Source organism: Pseudophryne corroboree, chromosome 2 (genome assembly GCF_028390025.1).
Source record: "Pseudophryne corroboree isolate aPseCor3 chromosome 2, aPseCor3.hap2, whole genome shotgun sequence".
Classification (NCBI taxonomy): Eukaryota; Metazoa; Chordata; class Amphibia; order Anura; family Myobatrachidae; genus Pseudophryne; species Pseudophryne corroboree.
The window spans coordinates 407,645,445-407,670,616 of record NC_086445.1 but is presented as its reverse complement, the minus strand read 5'-3'; the positions used below and the strand labels follow the sequence as shown (position 1 = coordinate 407,670,616).

Genomic DNA, 25,172 nt, shown 5'->3' with positions numbered 1-25,172 from the left:
AACTAAATTTAAAAAATTGTTTTATTGTAGGTCACACACTTTGGTGCAGGAGAAATGCTGCTTATAGAAAATATCAATCCAAATGGATATCACCCCTAATCCAAATTATTGTAAGTAGAAGATAAAAAATTGGAATAGGATCGATAATTTCATTAAGCGCATAGAGTGAAAACAGATATTAACAATATTGAGTCACTTTCCTATTCAAAGATGGGTGAAGGTTTTTATATTTAGCGTACCCCCACTCACGCTGTTCGTGGGTATGTAAAATACATCAAGGTATCTTTGTTCTTCTAAACACGCAATCTAGATATTCACAGTATCAAATATCTAAGACGTAAACCTGGGTATCGTACCCCAACTCACACAGCTATGGGAATATGGACTCCTATCAAGGTTTCTTTTCCCTCTTATTCCCTCTTATTCCCTCAAGGTCTGGTTTTTGATGTGTGCTTCTGTCTCAGGATCACCTCGTATGCAAGGGAAAATAACAACAAACAATGTGTAGTATCTTCTACACCTAGTTGGAATTTTTTATCTGTGATATTGTTCTCATATGGACACACACCCAAATCGATCCACACATGTATTAGGTCATTAATTGTGCACCATTGCGTAAAGAACCCTCCACCGTTCTTTAAAATCGATTTGCGTACCCCAACTCACACAGTAATCAGTGGGGTGACTTCTATAAAGGTATCTTTATGGTGTTTCAGAAAATCTTGTGGGCGTACCCCAACTCACAGGTAAGTAGACAACGTCTTTCCCATCAAGGTATCTTTACTGTGTCCTCACATACAGCAGTTTCGACAGTAGAAACCAAGAGGCTTGTAGTCTCCAAAAAAGTTTAACAATTTATTTCCTCAAGGGAACATATAAAGCAATCCCAACAACATTAAATATGATGGTGGAACAATTCCATAAAAGTCTTTAAAAATTACAAAAATTCAAAAAAAATTTGACAAAGGTCTAAGGACCGAAACGCGTCGACAGACTGCTGTGTGAGTAGCCTTTTTTAACAGTGACGGACCTTTTTTATGTTTGATGTATTTTTTTTTTTTTTTTTGCAATTTTTTTGGGGGGGAATTTTTGTAATTTTTAAAGACTTTTATGGAATTGTTCCACCATCATATTTAATGTTGTTGGGATTGCTTTATATGTTCCCTTGAGGAAATAAATTGTTAAACTTTTTTGGAGACTACAAGCCTCTTGGTTTCTACTGTCGAACCTGCTGTATGTGAGGACACAGTAAAGATACCTTGATGGGAAAGACGTTGTCTACTTACCTGTGAGTTGGGGTACGCCCACAAGATTTTCTGAAACACCATAAAGATACCTTTATAGAAGTCACCCCACTGATTACTGTGTGAGTTGGGGTACGCAAATCGATTTTAAAGAACGGTGGAGGGTTCTTTTCGCAATGGTGCACAATTAATGACCTAATACATGTGTGGATCGATTTGGGTGTGTGTCCATATGAGAACAATATCACAGATAAAAAATTCCAACTAGGTGTAGAAGATACTACACATTGTTTGTTGTTATTTTCCCTTGCATACGAGGTGATCCTGAGACAGAAGCGCACATCAGGAACCAGACCTTGGAATAAGAGGGAAAAGAAACCTTGATAGGAGTCCATATTCCCATAGCTGTGTGAGTTGGGGTACGATACCCAGGTTTACGTCTTAGATATTTGATACTGTGAATATCTAGATTGCGTGTTTAGAAGAACAAAGATACCTTGATGTATTTTACATACCCACGAACAGCGTGAGTGGGGGTACGCTAAATATAAAAACCTTCACCCATCTTTGAATAGGAAAGTGACTCAATATTGTTAATATCTGTTTTCACTCTATGCGCTTAATGAAATTATCGATCCTATTCCAATTTTTTATCTTCACTACAGTTATGTTTAATGTGGCTAAATTCGGATTGGGGGATATTAATTACGTTTCCAATGTTCTGCATGACCACTTTGAAAGTGTACATAGCTATTCAAATCCACATCTTTGATGAAATTACTTGATATGATCTTATCTTCATTATGTGAAAGGACTCAGTATAAGTATTCAATTTATTTTAATCAAAAGTGGATGTAAATGATAAATTGTAGTCATTAGTATTAATACATGATAAAAATTAATTAAAAGCATCTTGCCCCCCTTTCCAAATAATTAAAATGTCATCAATCTTCGATACATGTAAATATTCATAAAAAAAGGATTGTCACTGTAAATGAATTGTGCACATGAGAGTTCCTAGGTAATTGGGCCCTGCAAATAAAATGCATTTATGGCAAACTTAGATACAACTCTAAATTGTCCCTCAACCACTTAACTGACGATTTATTTTGCAAAAAAAGTTCTGAAATTGTCGGGGGGTTTTATGAGTGAATTAGGTGAAGAACATGAATTTAACCCTATCCCAAATGATTTTAGTTAAAAAAAAAGAAAATATTTTTTTTTTGTAAAAAATATTTTCCCCCAAACATCGAAACCTCGATCGGGAACATCGCGACCATCGGAACATCGGGAACATTGTGACCATCGCGGCTTTCATTTTGAAAGCCGAGACAGCCTCGAGGTATGCAGGGGGGGTCTGGGGGAAGCTAGCGAGGGTTTATTTACTCTCCCCAGTGGCTGCCATTGTCTGCCGCCGGTGGAGGGGGGAGATCCTGCCGTGCTGACCGATCAGCAGTGATCGGCAGCACGGCAGACACGGGGAGAGTGCAGGGAGGCAGAGGGACCTTCCGGTCCCTCTGACAGCAGCAGCGGAGGGAAGTTTCACTTCCCTGCCGCTTCTAACACTCTCTATCTGACTGGTCGCATCCCGTGCGACCAGGTCAGATAGAGCACTTGCAGGCATGGTCGCATCTGATGCGACCATGCCAGGCAAGTGGTTAAAAGAACAGTCTAATAAGTAGAATTAGAACCAGGATAAGACTGTGTCCTTTAAGACCTAGAGCAGTGGTTCCCAAATTGGGTGTCATGGCACCCTAATGTGGATCAGGGCACTTGCAGGCGGTTTCTCAAATCACACCGCACTAGAGTTGTGACTGGATGAGAAACCTGTGGTACACCTGCAGGCAGTGGCAGCTCCAGAGGTGAGGCTGTAGTGCAGTGCAGAATTCAAATAGGGAAGCCACACCTACTGCCACCCCAAAAACTGCCAAACATTGCTGACCAGGACTCACTGGCAGTTGGTGTGGCTCCCCCATTTGAATTTTGGACTGCGCTGCAGCCCCACCTCTTGAACCGCCACTGCATGCAGGTGTACAACAGGTTTCTCATCCATTCACAACTCTAGTGCGGTGTGATTTGAGAAAATTTGGGAACCACTGTCCTAGTACTAGAGGAATAAATGAGCAAGACTATATGTGCTGTGGTGAGAGGGCTTGTGTTTCACCACAATTGCTCACATTTCTTCAAGAGAGAGGAAAACAAGAACTGCACATTCTGCACCTGCATTAGTAATTTGGAACTCTGGGCTTTCTGGATTGCACGGCTCCAAGTGGAAAAATAGAAGTCCGGGTTTTCCACTACACCCGAAGCCAGCAGGAAGTCAGAAGCAGGAGAGGAGTTTAAAACTCCCATTCACCCACTGCATATTGCACTGATGACTGTTAGAGCCGGCGAGTAGACTACAGTTTTATAGTGCCAAGGACTGTGGATTTTGGCTGTGCCAGAAGAGCGTAGCAGATGGTGGTTGCAGGTCGTTGCAGCAGAATGGCTGTTAAGCATGGGCAGTGGAAAAGAGCTTTTTTTGGGACCGCACTAGTCTGCAATAAACTATCAATGCCCTCTGAAAAACTGATTTATGACGCTAAATTGCTTATAGATACAGCAACTTTGCGCATGTGGATTAGTAATTATTTTGCATATATGTGTTGCTATCAGTGGTGCTCCCTGGAGTCAAGAAAATATCAAGCAAGAAAAACCAACACTAGAAAGTTGGAAAGTAGACTCTTGTGTGGGAGCACTCTAATTCAGAGGATTAGGTATATATTAATCAATACTGATAAAACATAACTTTATTGGTTCATTATTGAAAAGTAATTATGGGAGTAAATAGTACGTGAATAATATAGCTACGTGAAAATATAGCACTGTATTAAGTATAATTCATGTGGTTTTAAATACCACAGTAAATACCGGAAATCCAAATCTATGGGCTAATAGGTTTACTATGATAACAGTAACTCCTTTGTGTAGTATATGACCATCATTTGTTCTACAGATATCCTATTCAGGATTATTTTGACGTAGAAAATTAAATCATAGGTCATACAGAACCGAATGCCAAGTGGTATTATTGAGGATCACTCTAGATCGGGCAGAAGAATTTTTTGCAGTACCAGGGTGTTCCAAGGTGGTCTCCCATCCGAGTACTGACCCGGCCCTCCACTGCTTGGCTTCCAAGATCAGATGAGATTGGGCATCTCCAGTGGGGTATGTCCGCAATTATTTGATCTGCCCGTTCAGTCAATCCCAATACCCGTGTCGCCAACAATGTGTATCCAAGTTGATATAGATCAAATGTGTATTAAGTATCTATATTATCTTATGCCCATAGATAAAAGATGCAATTATAGCAAAAATACGGTAGTGATAATAAGGCAATTATCCTGTGCAATTATCCTATACAGGGGCATCCGCCTGCATAGCCGGGATAAAGTGGTGATATATGGTGAGGCAACAATTATGGCAATACCGTTGCTGTTTTAAATGTTGTATACTGGTTTGTATGTTCAACATCAATGGTGAAGTACATGTTATATAGCCTTTAGAAGTTTATATCACACACACAGATCCATAATCTCATTATATATGAGCCTCTAAGGCCTGAACATACATTTGCAACAGAGAAAAATCTTTACAAGATGTCAGAGAGGCTATAATGAAAAAGAGGACAAATAAACAGCTGGTAATGGCTTAAATAACCAAAGCAGATAATGATGTACATGAGGATAATTACTAGCAGCCTTCTGCATGGGTAGTGCTAAAACATTTATTTTCATTTGTTCATTTTAAGTTACGTACCTGTGTGACCAGCCCCAAGTAGGTGTATGCTATGCTCAGTGTCTGATGCCAGTAAAAGACAGTGGGGGGAACTCAAATGTTTGAAAAGTCGGTTGGGTGTCTGTTTTTTCCTGTCTATTAGATAGGAAAAAACAGACACCCAACTGACTTTTCAAACTCAACAATTGAATCACCCCAGTGTGTCACAGAGTCCTTATTTCCAGTACCCATTTTACAGTGCACAGTAACCAGCTAGTAATCATATTGAATGCTCATGTTAATTTGTACTTTGGTGTCTGCCAATAGAAACTTGTATAAACTGCTTTTGTTTCAGATTTAAAATAGTGGACAACAAATTTCTACGAAAAGCTCTTATCCGTGACAATCAGCCTAAATCAAGTATAGTTTCCCTTCATGAAAAGCTTGAGATTAAGCAAGCCATTGAGATGACAAAAATTGGCATAAGCAAAGATACTTCATTGACCTCATTACAGTGAGTGATTTTTTTTTTTTTCTATTTCATTTCTTTTATCATGTAAAGTATGTTACTGGTGTTTTTATATAGTTAGTGAAATATATAAGTTCCAGGTTTGCATCACTACGTTTATTGACTATAGCATAGTGTACAATGGGGTAGTTTTAATTTTACAATGTACCTGTATATAAACCTCAATATACAATACATGACAAATCAAAGTGAATACATTAACTACATTTATAAACAATCCAAAGAGAACACTTGTAAATAATATATATAGTAAATAAAAATTAAAGTAAATGTTTATAAAATAAATAAAATTTTAGCATGCATTTAAATATCAAATGCTAACAATTAATTCACAAATTCCACTATCACTAAGGATTGCTTCAAGAGTTGACATATTAACAGAAAATCTTAGGTTTCTCAACTAACATATCCCCATTTATATGCCACAAAAATTGAAATCAACCAGCATTATCATTAGTTAAATAATAACCTGTATTAGAGGTAGGTATTGCTTGTACAAGTCGAACTGTGTGGTCAATGAATTCTTTAAGAACACAGAGACAGAATCTTATAAATTAATGTTTAATAGTATATAATACAGGAATACAGGAGGAATGCAAAAATTAAATAGCTCTAATTTTACTTATTTCTGTGCTGGTATAAGGGATAAAGCCTCAACAGCGAGTTGATACTCGCAATATGCACAAATTTGTTTGCTTTCAATTGGGCTGATGCAGAGTTGATTATACCCCAGTTTGTAGCAAGTGTCTTGGTGGATTTGCCCTGCACAAACTCCAAACATAGACACATACTAGTGTAGTATATGCAGCCATTTGCATTTTCATTGCATCTACACTTGGAACTAGATTGTAACATGGACTTGTCATACAAAGTTCAGTGAAGGTACTTAGGTTAATGTGGGCTCCTCAGACCTGGGTGTAAGCAAAAATATGGTTGTTTGAAGCAGTATCTGTTGCACATAACCTTAGGGCAGGTGTACCTGTATGCTGACGATGATAATTTGTAGAAAACCAGGTGCGCATGCAAAGGTGGTCATATTTTTAGATGCATACAACCAGGGCCGGATTAAGCCTTGGGGGTGCCCGTGGCACTTAAGACAGGGGGGCCCCACGTTGGAATGTGGGGAAGAGTATATCAGATTGTGCATACCCTTCTACATTACCCATTCCAGGAAAGACAAAATTCTCTCTATCAGGACTAACCTCTTAATATATGATTGGTGTCACCTGTGTTGAACTATTTAATAGATAAGAAAGTTGTTTCAGCACAGGTGATTGCAATCATAACTTAAGACGGAATGTTAACCCTCCAGGACTGGGTCATGTTGGGAGGTATGGATTGTGTATATTAAATTTAACCCAATGGGGTATATTAGATTTAAACTAATAGTTTAATAATGCCTGGTTACTGTTTATAGCTCCACCTAATTGAATGACAACTATTTTATAAAATGTTCTTGTAGTGGAACAAAGACAACTTAAACAACCTTAGAATACACATAGAAATAAAATCTATAATTTATCTGGTCACATGCAAGAATAGCAGCAGCCTCTGTACTACTTACACACTGGGACAGGACTCAGGAGGACTCTATATGTGGGTGTGTCTCTCTCTAGACCCTCATTAAATAACAGATTACACAGGACTCAGACACCCAGTTGGGGAGGAGGACAAGGTGGGATCCCTGTGTCATTTACAGCTCTCTCCACCCTTCCATCTCTCATCTGGTCGGAAAGCTTCATCAGTAGCTCATGAAACCAGATACTCTGCCTGCTATGCATACTGTCCCGCTCACATTATGGCTCTCTGGTTCTGCTACTGCATAAGGGAAAGCCAGCAATGTTGGTGTGCTCAGGCTGGGGGGCCCCCTAACAAAGGGGGGCCCAGGATACAGTATGCCCTGTGCCCCCCCCCCCCCCTAATCTGGCTATGCGTACAACACTCCATATGAGTGAATATACATTTTTTTTCCAGGCACTATTCTTTTGTACTGGAGTATGCCCAATTTACTTCCAGCGCTGCATCTGCCCTAAAGTGGTTTAAAAAAAATAGTTTTCCCATCTCTCCAAGGTCAATCAAAGTCAGCGTTTAATAGGGGTAAATTAACACATGGGTATAAATCAGGAGTAGCCAGAATGTCTCACAAAGGTCATAAGTGTCCTAATCTATATCACAGAATCAGAATTTCACATTCAATGAACACAGCATACACTTACCTACCACATCACTATACAATATTGATTTTTTATTATTATTATTATTATTATTATTATTATTATTTCATTTCAATATATATTCACTATTAAGCGAAACTCCAAGTTTGATATAATAAAAAAAATATCTAATAGTCACAGAAAAGATCCATGCACAATAAATACTGCTCCTGATTGACTGCTTATATAGGGGGGTATTCAGGTTTGTTAGCAAACCAAAAAAGTTAGCAATTGGGCAAAACCATGGGCCTAATTCAGACCTGAACGCTAGGCTGTGTTTTCGTACAGCGGGCGATCAGGTCTAAACTGCGCATGCATATGCACCACAATGCGCAGGCGCGACGCACGGGTACAAAGTGGATCGCCGTTCAGCGATGGGTTTGTGTGAAGAATCCATTTGCACGGGCGTTCGCAAGGAGATTGACAGGAAGAAGGCGTTTGTGGGTGTCAACTGACCATTTTCTGGGAGTGGTTGGTAAAAAGCAGGCGTGTCCATGCGTTTGCAGGGAGGGTTCCTGATGTCAATTCCGGTCCCGGACAGGCTGAAGTGATCACAGCGGCTGAGTAAGTCTTGGGCTACTCAGAGACTGCACAAAATCTGTTTGTACAGCTCTGTTACACATGCGTTCGCACACTTGCAAAGTGAAAATACCCTCCCCTATGGGTGGCAACTATGCGAATGCAGGACTGCAAAAAAACCATAGCGAGCGAACAGGTCTGAATTAGGCCCCATGTGCACTGCAGGTGGGGCAGATGTAACATGCAGGGATATTTAGATTTGGGTGGGTTATTTTGTTTCTGTGCAGGGTAAATACTGGCTGCTTAATTTCTACACTGCAATTTAGATTTCAGTTTGAACACACCCCACCCAAATCTAACTCTATCTGCACATGTTATATTTGCCCCCCCTGCAGTGCAACATGGTTTTGCCTAATTGCTTACTTTCTTGGTTTGCTAACATTCCCAAATATGGTCCATAGTACGAGGGCTTACCAAAGTTTGCTCATTTGTGGCCGAGCAGCCAGGTCTGTTGATTATGGTTTTTATCCGTATTCCCTTTTATCAGATCAAGAAAGAGGATAAAGACAGGTTGGTGTAACAACCACTACACTCCCGTAACATTTGGAAAACATTATTTTGTAATAAGATGACAGTACAAAAAATATAAATAGTGATAATGGAGACAAACAGTATCAGAAATTATTTTTAGTGGGTGTGAGGAAATATAGTCTGTGACAATATAGCTATGCCTCATTTCCCAAGTCAAATATGTACTTTTTATACCCGTATCTGTATACATTAAATTTGTCTGTTTGTTCATTCTCCATAACATGTCCATTGCTGCTCACCCAATACTGTGTTTAAATCAATCTTAATATTGTTAACATATGCAATTGTGTTGTTATCTGTTACCCTTTAGATAATGTATTAATGTTAGACCTGACTGTAGTTTTCTATTGTTTACAAACACCACAGTAGACACTCAAAAGGTGAGTCATATAAGGTACCATTGTCCCTTTTTGCTTACTCCCCATTGTCTAAAGGGGGGTACTCACGGAGCGATATTCTAAGCAATCTGACTAGAATGCTTAGAATTTGAGCATTATCGCTCCGTGTGTACCCCCTACAGCAATAGCGATGCACAGCCCCGTGCATCGCTATCGCTGCTGCTAGATTGGCCTGCATGCAGGCCAATCTAGCGGGTCGCTCACTTCACCCGCTGACCAGACATGGTGGCTCACTGGCTGATGTAATCACCTTGATTAGAATATGTATTGTATTCCAATGCTGTAAGATCCTAAGACAAAGAAGTCACACATACCCCTGCAATATGAAGCAGCTGGGGTATAAGCAGAGCTACCCAGAGAGCTGAAGACAGATTCTTTGACCCTAGGCTAAGAAGTAATGTTCTGCCAGGGATCCGCTGTGAAACCCATTATATTGGATTTATCTGGGACTCTGTGTTGCTAAGGGAGATTCTATGCTCCTTGACTAATAAGTAATGTTCTGTCAGGAGTTTGTGGTGGGAATTGTTGTGTGGAATTGGATTTAAGAAGTGTGCTGAGCTGTTATAACCCATTCTGTTCAATAAACCACTGTTGGTTTTTCATCTACCACCGTGCCTGAGTGATTTGGAACCCGGTATCTTCACAGGGGGGAGGAGACCTGAGATAAGTTTAATAAAAAGGGGCCCCAGATAAGCTTAGTTAATAATAAAAGGACACAGAAAGCAATTATAATAATTTAAGTGGCACACAGATTTTGTTTTTAACCCTGCTAGCCATCAACCAGTGGTACCAGGTTGGGGTATACTAGAGGTTTGGGGTTTTACAGTGTGACAGGGTGTCTTACAGTGTGACAGCTAAGATGCGATTTCAGAATTTTGTCTGTCACAACCAGCGCCGTAACTAGGTGTGTGCAGAAGCGCACACCTAGTTAGAGCGCATATTCCCCCTGCACTCCCGCGCCATCTCTTGGCCCCTGTGTAGGCGATGGAGAGACCATGGGGAAGTGACCCGCTCTGAAGCCGCTGCCTCCGGGTTATCCGCTGCTGCCGGGGAAGAGCCGCTGCCTCCAGGTAAGCCGCTTCCGCTGGGGGGAGAGCCGCTGCCTCTGGGGGAAGATCCACTGCCACCAGGAGAGAAGCGCTGCTGCGGGGGAAGAGCTGCTGCCGCCAGGAGGGAGTCACTGCTGCGGGGGGAGGGCCACTTGCACCGGGTGAGAGAGCTCAGCCACTGCTAGCGGGCAGAGTTATGTCCTACCCTAGCTTACAGATGTGGTTGAAAATAAAAAGTGGTCGCTGTCTGTCGTAATGTGTAAGAAGGGGACGCTGTCTGCTGTAATAAGGGGACGCTGTTTGCCATAATGTGTAATAAGGGGACGCTGTCTGTCGTAATGTGTAATAAGGGGACGCTGTCTGTCGTAATGTGTAATAGGGGGACGCTGTCTGCTGTAATGTGTAATAAGGGGACGCTGTCTGCCGTAATGTGTAATAAGGGGACACTGTCTGCCGTAATGTGTAATAAGGGGACGCTGTCTGCCGTAATGTGTAATAATGGGGACGCTGTCTGCCGTAATGTGTAAAAAGGGGACGCTGTCTGCCGTAATGTGTAAAAAAGGGGACGCTGTCTGCCGTAATGTGTAAAAACGGGACGCTGTCTGCCGTAATGTGTAAAAAAGGGGACGCTGTCTGCCGTAATGTGTAACAAGGGGACGCTGTCTGCCATAATGTGTAAAAAAGGGGAATCTGTCCGCCATAATGTGTAAAAGGGGCTCTACCTTGTGTAGTGGCACTACTGTGCAGCGTAATTTGAATAATGGAGACTACTGTGCACCGTTATATGAATTGGTATTATTTTGTGGCCACACCCCTTCCCCATGAAGCCACGCCTCTATATTTTTTGCGCACGCCTACGGCGCGCACTGCCCCTGTTTTGCATGGGGGGCGCCGATGCCGTTTCTTGCACACAGCGCTAAAATGTCTAGTTACGGCACTGATCACAATCATCTGTCTGTTGGAGCAATTTTTGTTTGGGTGGGATATCCTCCTTCTGTAACCAGGTTAATGTTTTGGGTGATTTGGATTTATAAATAGGAAAAGTTGGGATGGCAATTTGTGGCAGGATGCCTTCAAAAACGGTGACAATCTCACGATATTCCAAAAAAGCGTTATGTCAGCTTTTTGCACTTTCTTACATTTTCCCTTGGCGTTTGTTTGCACAGCCATATTAATTCATGTTTCCCCTGTTACTTTTTTGAAAGGAGAGACAGCTGTACATACAAATATCATGGATCATTGTTGTCTATGCCATCACCCATCTATCCACCATTCACAATTCCAAAATGAAATTGAGGGATGGCGGATTAGAAAAACATACCCTAAGGGATCTATTTACTAAGCCTTGTATGGAGATAAAGCGGACGGAGATAAAGTACCAGCCAATTAGCTCGTAACTATCATTTTTCAAACATAGCTTGTGACATGGCAGTTAGGAGCTGATTGGCTGGTACTTTATCTCCATCCACTTTATCTCCACACAAGGCTTAGTAAATAGACCCCTTAATCTCCAAAATGGGTACTGGATACACTTTATGACATATAACCTGACATTTGACACAGTGGGCCAGATGTACTAAGCCTGAAAAGTGATAAATATCACAGTGATAAAGTACCAGCCAATCGGCTCCTAACTGTCATTTTTCAAACACAGCCTGTGACATGACAGTTAGGAGCCAATTGGCTGGTGCTTTATCACAGTGATATTTATCACTTTTCAGGCTTAGTACATCTCCCCCAGTTTGTTATATTTATTATGCACGACTTTTACAAACAGAATACAAGTGCAGTAGTGAGCATGCTGTTACTTTTGTTTGTTTCGCTTTTATCTAGGTCCTTTTAGAATTCCGGAATGATATAACATACAGGTTATTTTAGTTACATTACGTTGGAAGCACTTCAGCATATTCCCAGTGGATGTAGGGGCAATTTAAGAGAGGAGGGGAACCAATGGCAGTCTCCGTGCGGGCAACCTCCTCGCTCAGCTGTGCATGCACCCAGTAGACTCTGACACCATGCAGTATGCAGAACTCCCGGAAAATAGCCCCCACAACATTTTCCCAGTGATTTCTCTACTGCGCATGCACAGATCTTTGGGAATATTGCATTTACATAGTTTTCCTGGTGATTACAGTGGCGCTGGCAGAGAGGTACAGCTGTAGCCATGCTCTCTGAGATCTTGTAGGCAGTACAGCTCAGTCACAGTCCGCACTTGTTTTTTTGCATTTATGTAGAAGTGTCTTCTGTTAATCATTTGTAGAACATATAAAAGAAGAAAAACTGCATTTTCCCCAGAAGATGTTGTACAGATGAAAGGCATATTAACAAACAGCCTGTATCGAGTCCGGCAAAGGGTAAGATGTGTTTATTTAAATATTATACTAAATGGACTCTAATGGCAGCAATAGTGAGATGTTAGCTATTGTGATATAGGCCAAGTTATAGTCATTAGTATTTGTTTTGTTTCTTTATAAATGTAGGGTGTTTTTGTTCACTTTGTGCATGGTGCAATCCTTTATGCCCTGGAAATCTACAATAACTTTGCATATAGTCATGGGCTCTCTTAGATGGGGAGGAAGCAGGTACAGATTACCTGGGTATCTGTAGGGGTTGTCCGCACTCGAAGTTTCCGCAGCCCTGTCTACAGTATAACTTAAAATGACATCCTAAAAAGGAAAGGAAACCCTCCTTATCATTCCATATAGCACAGATGACAACCAATATAATTCCACATGATTATGCAAGCATCTAGTTTTGGAGCCACTGTATTCCCATCATTTCTTTTTTTGGGTAGTCACTTGTAATAAACTGTACAGGAAAATGATCTTGAAACCACACAAGTAGACATCTAGCACTAGCACACAGCGTTGCAGGACAAAGAACATCCTAGTCTTGCGTTAATCATATTATGGGCCGGTTGCTGAGTTGTGTAGTATAAATTGCCTCTATTCATGGCCGCATACCATGTATGAGCTGTATATTTGCGTGAGATTGTCACAAGGGAGAGATTTTCTGATATACAGTAGACTGAGTACTTTAAGGGGGCAATCATGCGGCAGACAGAGAGATGCATACACTATAGCTCTGTATCAGTTATGAGTAGCTAAGTGCTCTTGTAAAAACATGCTGATGATTATTACCAGTATTAACGGCATCTGGGTTCACACTTTCCACCGGATTGGCTATCCAGTCGATCTGCCAACCAAAATGATTGGTGATTGTTCATGTACAAATGATCTTATGCGTACACACTTACCAACTGCCTGCTCAGTAAGTCTGGCCAACAGACACATTTCAATATGCTAGCTCACTGTGGATTCTCCGGATGACATATTGTTTGGTTGGTGGGTCACCCATACACACTAGCAGATGTACCAATATATCGTTCGTCAAGTGTTTGCCCAGTCTAAGAGCTTTTCGTTAGTTGATTGTGCGCATGCGTATGTTATACTTTTGTGTTCCTATTTTAGCATTGTCTATATCCCTTCCTGCTGGTAAGCCATACGTGGGCTCCCATATCGTAATGTTCAATCTTCCTTTAAAATGTATCAATGCAACTTACAATTTCAAATGTGCCTTTAGTCTAGACAAGGCGAGAGAGCTCCTGTTGTTAAGAAGAAGAAAAAAAACTGTAATAGTGGAATTCTCTATAATTATTGTATTTAAAATGAACTTATACTCTTTTTTGCACAGACATCTTCATATGTCAAGTACAATCTACCAAAAGAAGATAGTGAGAGACAAAACCGAGAGATACTCGTTCGTCGCTTTTCAAGCATCAGGAAAGGAAGCAGCCTGCCATGGGGAAGACAGGTATGGAATACACAATCATAATGCTCAGTTATAGCCATCATCTGCAGATGGAGCAGAGTTACTTTAAACAAATTATGCAATTCTGCATGTACTGTATTAGACACTTTGCAGTTTATTGGGCCTCCCTCATATACAAACCATATAGGTGATCATGGTTACAAGTGAACTAATAAAAACGAGGCAGATGTATTAAGCCTGGAGAAGTGATAAAGCAGTGATAAGTGCAAAGTGATAATGCACCAGCCAATCAGCTCCTAACTGTCAATTTACATATTGGAGCTGATTGGCTGGTGCGTTATTATCACCTTGCATTTATCACTGCTTTATCACCTCTCCAGGCTTAATACATCTGCCCTAGTATGTATAATGTATCAGTAAGGGTATAGAGTGTGATTACCTAAGAGGACACGCAAACACACATGTCTGAATGGGATGCTTGCTCTACCGCGTGTCAGGAAGAAATCCCCAAAATGTGAGAGTCTCTCAGACATTCTGCGCTTGTAGGCAAGTAAGCTTAGGTAATGAGTCCAAAAACTGAAGGAGCGTGATATTAAAGGTGTTCTTTAATTGAATATGCCATATTTTTTTTTTTTTTAAACAGCTTATGGCTAAATCTGCACAGTTTCCTAGAAAAAAACTGGTGTTATACATAATTCAGGCTTTCTGACCACTAATATATTAATTTTTCACCATTTACAGCACTAGAAATAAACTTGCTGTTTGTGGAAATAGTTTTCCTGCACATACAGTAAAGTAAAGTAATAAATATGACTTACATGTGCTTTATTTCCACAAAAAAATTGGTTGATGTGTAACTGGCACAAAATCATTATATATTTATAAAGATCATCTTTTTAGAACATGGACATTAAAACCACTTTAGTAAGATTCGGTTCTGAAAGGTATTTGAAGGATAACTATACAGTTTTGATAAACCAAAGTAATTTAGTACCACTTGTGTTATTTCTCTCATTATTAACAGACGGATGCCAGAAATGTACGCTTTTTATCACTTCCCCATAACTCTTATAATGCGGGACAATATAATCAACAAGAATCCTTTCAAGGTAATTTCTGTAAAAAATAAATAAATAAAATTATGTTCAAAACTGAATTAAGTGTGCACATATATACATTAAAGTTCACAGTTACATCTCATTAAGGTAAAGATTGTGAAAAGTAAATGTGTATCAAGCAATACAATTCAAATAGGCCCACTATGTTATTCTAATCTATAAAACTGATTTAGAATATAATGGATGTATTCAAATATATTTCAAGTAAAAACATACATGTAAAGTTTATTTCTGCTGCGGGGTACACTGGGCTCCACAAGGATAGACATAGGGGTGTAGAGTAGGATCTTGATCCGAAGCACCAACAGGCTCAAAAGCTTTGACCTTCTTCCCAAGATGCATAGCGCCGCCTCCTATATCACCCCGCCTCCGTGCACAGGAGCTCAGTTTGTAGTTGGTGCTTGCAGTGCAAGCATGTGACAGGAAGAGCTGCTCACAGCAGCTCTAGAAAAAGCTTTTTCTGAGGAAACAAGAAGACTACAAGGGCTGCAGCAGAGGCACAGATTGTGCTGGATGTCAGTAGACATTGCCTGCTGCAGCTCCATCTCTCCCCCAGCGGCGCTGTACACTCCCGTGCCCTGGTTGCCGGGTACCTACAGCAGGAGGCTCCGGTTTTCTTCCAAGTTAGTCACACACGGCTGGGGCTCTCCGGGATCGCGTGGCCACACTTCAGGAGGAGGTAAGTGGGTCCCGCTCGTGGGACCCGCACTTTATCGCGATCCGGCGTGGCCGGTGGGAGGCGGGCCGCGCGCGCTGGCGGTGGACACTGTGGCAGTACAGGCGATCCCACTAGATCACCAGGGCATGGGTGCAGGTCAGGTTCTCTCTAAACCTTTTTTACAAGTAGCCCGCAGTACCCGGTGGTTTTGCCAGCAGAGGGGATAAGGCTTAGACCTGGAGCCCCTCCCCCAGCCCCAGGGCGCCATTTCCCGCAAATGTTCCCGCCCTGGAGCTGCATATCTGTCTCTCCCTCACTCCCTGGCAGTGTCTGCGGCGCCATTATCCCTCAGCTCACTGTTCCTGGGAATGCTTGGGCAAATCCTCCTATGTAAAGCCGCCTGGTTGTCAGTGCTGTGACTTTACAAGACACTTAAGTATTCTACCTGCCTTTTTTAGTCAGTGTTAGTTAAGAAAGAGTGCATTTAGTCAGGGTTTCCTAGTACAATTACCCTGTGATATACATCCAGTTCTTACTGTGTACTGTTATATCTATTGTTATATAGCTGTGTAAGCTAGTCCAGTGCAGTATTATTGTCAGTAATAACCTCTGCATTGTACAGACTGTGACTATTTGTGTGTGCATTTGATAGCTGAGTGGTGTCCATTTCGTGTCTTTCACTCAACCTGCTATCCCTATATTCTATAACCTGAGGGGGCTTGGTGCGTCAGGTTTTATCTAATCTAGGATTTTCACAAAGATATACTGTATTCCGTATTTTTCTCTGTGATTTAGTCACCATATCTCTCCTTTATCTCTGCTGGTGCTGACTACACTGCGCAGGGGTTTGGGCTAGAGGTATTGTGCTGCTGACAAATTGTACTGTGTTACCTGATACTGCAAGTTATATCATGTCTGCTTCTGAGGGTAACAGTTCTGGGGCTGAACACACTGCCGGTGTTGCTGAAGCCGCAGATACCTATGAGGAGAATATAGCAGCTTTGGGCTCTGGTTCTGGGGGCTCCTTGCCCCCCAGTGGGACGGTGGCAACGGTGGCAAATAATGACCCGCCGTGGGACGCTTTTTCCACGCTTCTGCATACGCTAGTTCATAAACTAACACCCCCTATGGGACCCCCAATGCCGGTGCAACCGTTTGTGGTCCCTGCAGCTAACCCGCCGTAGGCGGACGATTTAACTGCTCAAATAAAGAAGTGAACCAGTCCCTGACTACTAAAAAGTCTGACCGTCGCTTGCCTACGTCCAAGGGGTCCTCTAAGCGAGCGCTTGTCTCCTCACAATCCACTGCTGTCACTGACACCTCGTCGGATGAAGACGGCACTTACACTGACCCCACAGGTTCTGACTCGGATACGGCTGATGGGGAGGGTGGTTCACATGTAACATAGTAACATAGTATCTAAGGTTGAAAAAAGACAATTGTCCATCGAGTTCAACCTATTTGTGGTCTCCTATGCACGATTATTTTGTAGAAAATTTTGACTGAAGTTGATGACTGCCGTTACGTTTTACCCCTCTTTTTTATAATAACCATAGTGCGTGACTATGCCCCGTAACCCTGGATATCCCTATCCATTAGGAATTTATCTAACCCATTCTTAAAGGTGTTGACTGAGTCTGCCATTACAACTCCCTCAGGCAGGGAATTCCAAATACGTATCGTCCTTACTGTAAAAAAGCCTTTACGCCGTATTATGCGGAATCTCCTCTCCTCTAACCTGAGCGAGTGTCCACGAGTTCTCTGTGTTGATCTAACCAAAAACAGGTCCTGCGCAAGATCTGTATACTGTCCCCTTATAAATTTGTAAATGTTGATCATGTCCCCTCTTAATCTCCTCTTTTCCAGTGTAAACATGCCTAGTCTTGCAAGACTTTCCTCGTATTCCAGCGTCTCCATACCCTTAATTAGTTTGGTCGCCCGCCTTTGAACCTTTTCTAGCTCCAGGATATCCTTTTTGTAGTAAGGTGCCCAGAATTGTACACAGTATTCAAGGTGTGGCCTCACAAGTGATTTATATAACGGGAGTATAATACTCTCGTCCCTAGCATCAATTCCCCATTTTATGCATACTAATATCTTATTAGCCTTCTTTGCTGCAGTCCTACTTTGGGTACTACTGCTTAGTTTGCTATCTATGAGGACACCTAAGTCCTTTTCCAGTACAGAATCCCCTAATTTTACCCCATTTAGTAGGTAGGTGTTATTTTTGTTCTTGTTACCACAGTGCATTACCTTACACTTGTCTGTATTGAAGCGCATTCTCCATTTCACTGCCCAAGCTTCTAATTTAACTAAGTCGTTCTGAAGCGACTGGGCATTCCCCTCCGCATTTATAACTTTACACAATTTGGTATCATCGCAAAAATTGACACCTTCTGTTAGGTCGTTAATGAAAATATTGAACAATAGCGGTCCTAATACTGAGCCTTGCGGCACTCCACTTAGCACTTCAGTCCAAGTTGAAAAAGATCCATTAACCACAATGCGCTGCTCCCTATTATCTAGCCAGTTTTTGACCCAAGTGCATATTGTGCTTCCTAGCCCTGATTCTTGTAGCTTGTAGATAAGTCTCATGTGTGGTACAGTGTCGAATGCTTTGGCAAAATCTAAAAAGATTACATCCACCTCTTTACCCTGATCTAGGTTTGTGCTTACTGTTTCATAAAAGCCAAGTAAATTGGTTTGACAGGATCTGTCCTTCATAAACCCATAATATGAAAATATGGATCAGACAATAGCGCTTGGTGGATTATAAGCTGCCTAGATATATTCAGGTGATTCCCAATCACCAATACTGAATAATCTAAATATAAATTTTTGAATATAGCTTGGGCGCTACCACCTTAAACACATATGAATAAAATGGCTGGGTGAGAAAAGTCTGTGATATTGTCCCAGAAAGATTTCCTTATTCTTCTACAAGTCCACCTTCTTCCAAACAATCCTCACATCCAAGAAAAAACGTCCTGTGCAATAGATGTCCTTGCAAAAAGGGAAAAATATAAAGGCACATATAGTGTAGCATTTTTTGATTTTAAAATTGATAATTTATTTTGATTCCAAAAAAAAAAATATATATAAATGATGATAATTTACATAAAAGTGAAAGCAATCACTTTAACATTAATAAAAGATGGAACCGTACCGTGCCAAGCTCCCAGCATGGAGCATTGGAAAGAGCAACAAATGTTGGAGTTTTCCGGAATTCCTCCTTACTCCTTCCAAGCTAGACGCCGACAGCAAGACTGGGTAAGTTCCTTTCCAATTGTGGATGCAGGTAAATGGATCAGGAAGCCGCCAACGCGTTTCGAGTTCTTAACAACTCTTCCTCAGGGCAGAGGAAGAGTTGTTAAGAACTCGAAACGCGTTGGCGGCTTCCTGATCCATTTACCTGCATCCACAATTGGAAAGGAACTTACCCAGTCTTGCTGTCGGCGTCTAGCTTGGAAGGAGTAAGGAGGAATTCCGGAAAACTCCAACATTTGTTGCTCTTTCCAATGCTCCATGCTGGGAGCTTGGCACGGTACGGTTCCATCTTTTATTAATGTTAAAGTGATTGCTTTCACTTTTATGTAAATTATCATCATTTATATATTTTTTTGGAATCAAAATAAATTATCAATTTTAAAATCAAAAAATACTACACTATATGTGCCTTTATATTTTTCCCTTTTTGCAAGGACATCTATTGCACAGGACGTTTTTTCTTGGATGTGAGGATTGTTTGGAAGAAGGTGGACTTGTAGAAGAATAAGGAAATCTTCATAAACCCATGTTGATTCCTTTTAATGACCTTATTGACTTCAAGGAACTTCTGAATACTATCTCTTAGAATACCTTCCAATACTTTCCCCACTATAGATGTAAGAGTAACTGGTCTATAATTACCTGGTTCAGCTTTACTTCCCTTTTTGAATATAGGCACTACTTCCGCTATACGCCAGTCTTTGGGAACCATACCTGACATTACTGAATCCTTAAAGATCAAAAATAGCGGTTTTGCAAGTTCAGAGTGAAGCTCCATTAGAACCCTTGGGTGAATACCATCGGAACCTGGTGACTTATTAATCTTTAAATGTTTTAATCGGTCACAGACTACTTCCTTGCATAAATAAGTACCTATCAGTGGGATATTCTCATTATTGAGATTATGTGTTAGTCCCTGAATTGGGTCCTCTCTAGTAAATACTGTTAAAAAAAACTCATTTAGTGTGTCCGCTATGTCATTATCATTTTTGCTTAAGACTCCCAACTTGTCTTTTAAAGGGCCTATACTCTCTTTCTTTAATCTCTTGCTATTAATGTATTTAAATAATTTTTTGGGATTCGCTTTGCTTTCCTTTGCTACTAGTTTTTCAGTTTCTACTTTAGCCGCTCTTATTTCCTTTTTGCCTATTTTGTTACATTCCTTATAGTGCTGAAATGACTCTGCTTCCCCGTCAGATTTGTATTTTTTAAATGCTCTCCTTTTCGTGCCCATAAGTTCCTTTATCTTTTTGTTAAGCCACATCGGTTTATGATTTTTATTCCTTTTTTGCTGCTCTTAGGTATAAATTTGAGTGTATTTTTAGCTAGCAGGAATTTTAGCACCTCCCATTTCTCCGTAGTATTTTTTCCTAAAAACAAACCTTCCCATTCAATATCCCTGGAAAATACCCTCATCTTTTCAAAATTCGCTTTGCTAAAGTTTAGAGTCCTAGTTGAGCCAGCATAGGGCTGTCTATGAAAACTGATATTGAATGTGACCATATTGTGGTCGCTGTTTCCTATGGGTTCCCCTACTATAATACCTGATACCAAATCCCCATTGTTTGTTAGTACCAGGTCTAAGATTGCATTGTACCTAGTTGGTTCCTCAAGTAGTATAACTAAGTAGTTATCATTAAGTGTGTTTAAAAACATATTGCCCCTAGCAGTATCACATGAATCGTTTTTCCAGTTTATCTCTGGATAGGTAAAATCTCCCATCACTACTATGTCTCCTACTCCTGCTGCTCTTTCAATTTGCTTTAGTAACAATTCCTCATCAGATACGTTGATACCAGGCGGCCTATAGCATACACCCAATACTAACTTTTTTATTCCTTTTTCCCCAGATGCAATTTCTACCCATAATGTCTCAACAGTGTCTACAGTCCCCTCCTGAATATCTTCCCGTATATCAGGTTTTAAAAACGGCTTTACATAAAGACACACCCCTCCACCCTTTTTATTTAGTCTGTCTCTCCTAAACAGTGTATAGCCCTCTAGATTGACTGTCCAATCATGAGATTCGTCCCACCAAGTTTCAGTAATGCCTATAATATCATACTGTTTTCTTGCTGCAAGTATTTCTAGTTCGCCCTTTTTACCAGTAATGCTTCTAGCGTTTACATACATACAACTAAGATAAGTATTTTCCCTTGCGTTAGGGACATCTTTCACCTTATGTAGCAATGATGACCTGTAATCGTCATTGGTTAGTGCTTTGGTAAAATCTCTTTTAGTACCCATGTTAGTAACCTTACCGCCTGCTCTTACCCTCCCCCCAACTTCTCCCCCATTTTGTTTACTACCGCCATCCCCACTATTCTCACTGCATGACCCGTAGTTTCTAGCTAAACCCTCCCCCCAGGCTCCTAGTTTAAAATCTCCTCCAACCTTCTAACCATCCTTCCCCCCAGCACCGCTGCCCCCTCCTCAGTCAGGTGCAATCCGTCACGACAAAAGAGATGGCGCCTGACTGAGAAGTCTGCCCAGTGTTCCAGGAACACAAACCCCTCTTTCCTACACCAATCCCTAAGCCGCACATTTACCTCCCTAATCTCCCTCTGCCTCCCTGGACTAGCGCGTGGCACGGGTAATATTTTGGAGAATATTACCTTAGATGTCCTTGCCTTAAGTTTCTTTCCTAAGTCCCTATAGTCTTTCTTAAGAACATCCCACCTTCCGCTAACTTTGTCAATGGTGCCAATGTGCACCAAGACCGCCGGGTCTTTCCCAGCCCCTCCCAACAATCTATCTACCCAGTCCGCGATGTGCCGTACCCGAGCACCTGGGAGAAAACAGACTGTACGGCGATCACGGTCCCGGTAGCAGATTGCCCTATCTGCCTTCCTGGTGATAGAATCCCCTACCACCACCATCTGACTAGGTACCTCACTATCTTTTATCCCAACTGCGCCAGAGGGACCGCTCTTCTGGATGCTAGAGGTAGCAGTCTCCTCCGGCACCGTCATTTCTTCACTATCATCCTCCGATTCCTCGTCCAGTCGGGAAAATTTGTTCGGGTTTGATAGTTCGGAGATGTCGAGCCTCCCCCTCTTTTTCTTCCTTCTAACTGTGACCCAGCTGGCTACCTGATCATCATCCTCTTCTACCAGTGACCCCTCCCGCAACTCCTCCATCGTTCTGTCTAAACCTCGCTCGAGATTGTGAATCTCCCTCAGTCACGTAACAGTTTGCTCTAGATCAGTTACCTGGGCTTCCAGGGCAACCGTTCGCATACACCTCGTGCAGATGTAATGACACTGGGCCGGTAGCTCCAGGTGTGCATACATCTTGCACGACATGCACTGAGTGAGGTCCCCAATCACAGCCCCTCCCATATTGTTTGTAAGGTCTAACTCCCTGTTACTCTCAAAGAAAAGAAGCAAAAAGAAAAAGTAGAAGACAAACAATCTCACTTATACAATAATTAAGCTGGCTTATACTTATCTATCTTTGTGCGGTTCTTGGTCCTTCACTTTTATGCAGCCGTAGTACTCTCTCCTGCGGCACCGATACTCCACTTAGCAGTTGCAGTTGTTCCAGCTCACTGCACCTTCTTTTCACTCGGCTTACAGCTTCTGCTTAAAAAAAAATGCCTCTCACCCACGCACAATCACAGCCCCTCTGCTACTCCAAGTAAGAGACCCTCTCACTCACTCACAAGGTCAGCCCCTTGCAGCCTCACCAGAAGTTTAATGGTACTGCAAATATGTGTGTTCCTGATTGTGAATTATAAAACTCACCTTTTTCTGTATTCTAACTCACGTTTTGCTGTTACCAACTCACACTTACAAATCCAGGCAGCACTTTAAAATTCAAGCCCTTACAATGAGCAAGCTCCAATGAGTCTAAACACTGATTATATAGGCTCAGCCACCTGCTTTACTCAGCCCCTCCTCCTCCTGATTAATCACACCTGATTCAACCCCCTACCACTGGCTTTCTCCTCACACTTTTTTTCCCCTCCAAAAAAAACAAAAAACAAAAACCAGTACAGATACAAACAAAAAAAAACAGTATAGATGCAAACAATCAGATTCAGATTAACTTTCTCTCACAATATTACTATCTCTATATGGATAGACAGAGAATAATCAGAACTCACCTTTTGCTGTTACCAACTCACACTTACAAATCCAAGCAGCACTTTAAAATACAAGCCCTTACAATGAGCAAGCTCCAATGAGTCTAAACACTGATTATATAGGCTCAGCCAGCTGCTTTAGTCAGCCCCTCCTCCTCCTCCTGATTACTCACACCTGATTCAACCCCCTCCCCCTGGCTTTCTCCTCACACTTTTTTTCCCCCTCCAACAAAAAAAACAACCCAGTACAGATACAAAAAAAAAAAACCAGTATAGATACATACAATCAGATTTAGATTAACTTTCTCTCACAATATTACTATCTCTATATGGATAGACAGAGAATAATCAGAACTCACCTTTTGTTGTTACCAACTCACACTTACAAATCCAAGCAGCACTTTAAAATACAAGCCCTTACAATGAGCCTAATCTTTTGGAGGCTATTAACTTAATTTTACAGATTACGGATGACCCCGAGCCATCCGTTCCTCCTAAGAAACCAGATAGATTCAAGCGTCAGAAGGTGATTAAACAAGTTTTACCTCACTCTGACCACCTAATTGATATACGTCATGAACCCTGGGAAAACCCGGGTACGAAGTTTGTGCCTCAAAAGAAGATGCTGGCTCGCTATCCCCTCGTGCCGGAGCTGTCTAAGAATTGGGAAACGCCTCCTCCAGTGGACTCACATGTGGCTAGGATAGTGGTTTCCTCAGCTCTACCGGTCACCACCATCATGTCTCTAAAAGAGCCTACGGATAAACGTGTGGAGGGTTGTTTGAAAGCGATTTACACCCTCACGGGTGCTGCACAAAGGCCCATTATTGCAGCTACTTGGGCTGCAGAGGCCATTGAAGCATGGGCCTTGGAGTTAGATGCTGAAATCTCCTCTGACCATGCTAGACAATGCTTGTCTTATATTGTCACAGCTTCTCGTTATATTAAAGAGGCGGCTTCTGATGCCGGTATGTTGGCAGCCAAGGCCTCTACTACGTCAGTCCTGGCTCGCCGGATATTGTGGCTGAGATCCTGGTCTGTGGATCTGGACTCTAGAAAAACCCTTGAGGTACTCCCTTTTAAGGGAGATATTCTGTTTGGGGAGGATTTAAATAAGATTGTGGCTGACTTGGCTACTGCCAAAACTGCCTGTCTGCCAAGTACTGTGTCGAAGGCTAAAGGTACTTCCTTTCGTCCCTTTCGTCCTTCAGGTAAAGCAAAAGGTCAGGCGTACAACAAGCAGGCCCGCACTTCCAAGCCTGGTAAGCCTAAGCCCAAAAGAGCCTGGGCGGCCCGTCAGCCAGCTTCCAAGACAGATAAGCCTGCTGCATGATGGGGCGGGCCTCCCTCTGGGGGATCCCAGGGTGGGGGGCCGGCTTCTTGGGTATACCCAGGAATGGTTGAAGACCACTTCAGATGCCTGGGTACAGGAAGTTGTCAGTCGAGGTTACGCCATAGCCTTCTAAAACCATCCCCCTCATCGATTTTGCCAGACAGATGTCCCGTTGGACAAGACATAGGCAAACACTCTACATTCGGTGGTACAAACCCTCCTGGATACAGGAGTCGTAGTACAGGTGCCTCTTGCGCAGAGGGGCCGGGTATACTATTCTCCACTGTTTCTAGTCCCGAAACCGAATGGGTCCTCCTGGCCCATTCTCAACCTCAAGGCATTGAACCGGTTTGTGAAGGTTTCCAAGTTCCGGATGGAAACCCTTCGCTCTATAGTTCTGGCCTTGGAACCTGGGGACTTCATGTTCTCCCCGGATATACAGGATGCTTACCTGCATATTCCTATAGCAGTGTCTCATCAGCAATACCTGAGATTTGCAATTGGCAACTGCCATTACCAGTTTCGGGTGTTACCTTTTGGTTTAACAACGGCTCCGCGAGTCTTTACAAAAGTCATGGCGGTGATGACAGTGGTACTCCGCCATCAAGGGGTCAGGATACTGCCGTATTTGGACGACTT

At 41.9% G+C, this 25,172-nt stretch overlaps 1 protein-coding gene and 1 pseudogene across 1 annotated transcript in view; one reads left to right on the top strand and one right to left on the bottom strand.

The window, feature by feature from the left end:
- Positions 1-15,199, top strand: part of LOC134992196 (sodium/hydrogen exchanger 4-like) — a 101,443-nt gene extending 86,244 nt beyond the window's left edge. Inside the window, exons 7-10 of the mRNA XM_063950767.1 lie at positions 5,356-5,514; positions 12,560-12,653; positions 13,993-14,112; positions 15,095-15,199. Coding sequence (XP_063806837.1) covers positions 5,356-5,514; positions 12,560-12,653; positions 13,993-14,112; positions 15,095-15,199 — 478 coding nt within the window. The remainder of the gene's footprint in view (positions 1-5,355; positions 5,515-12,559; positions 12,654-13,992; positions 14,113-15,094) is intronic.
- On the bottom strand, positions 4,346-4,465 carry LOC135051390 (5S ribosomal RNA; annotated as a pseudogene).
- Positions 15,200-25,172: the final 9,973 nt, after the last annotated feature.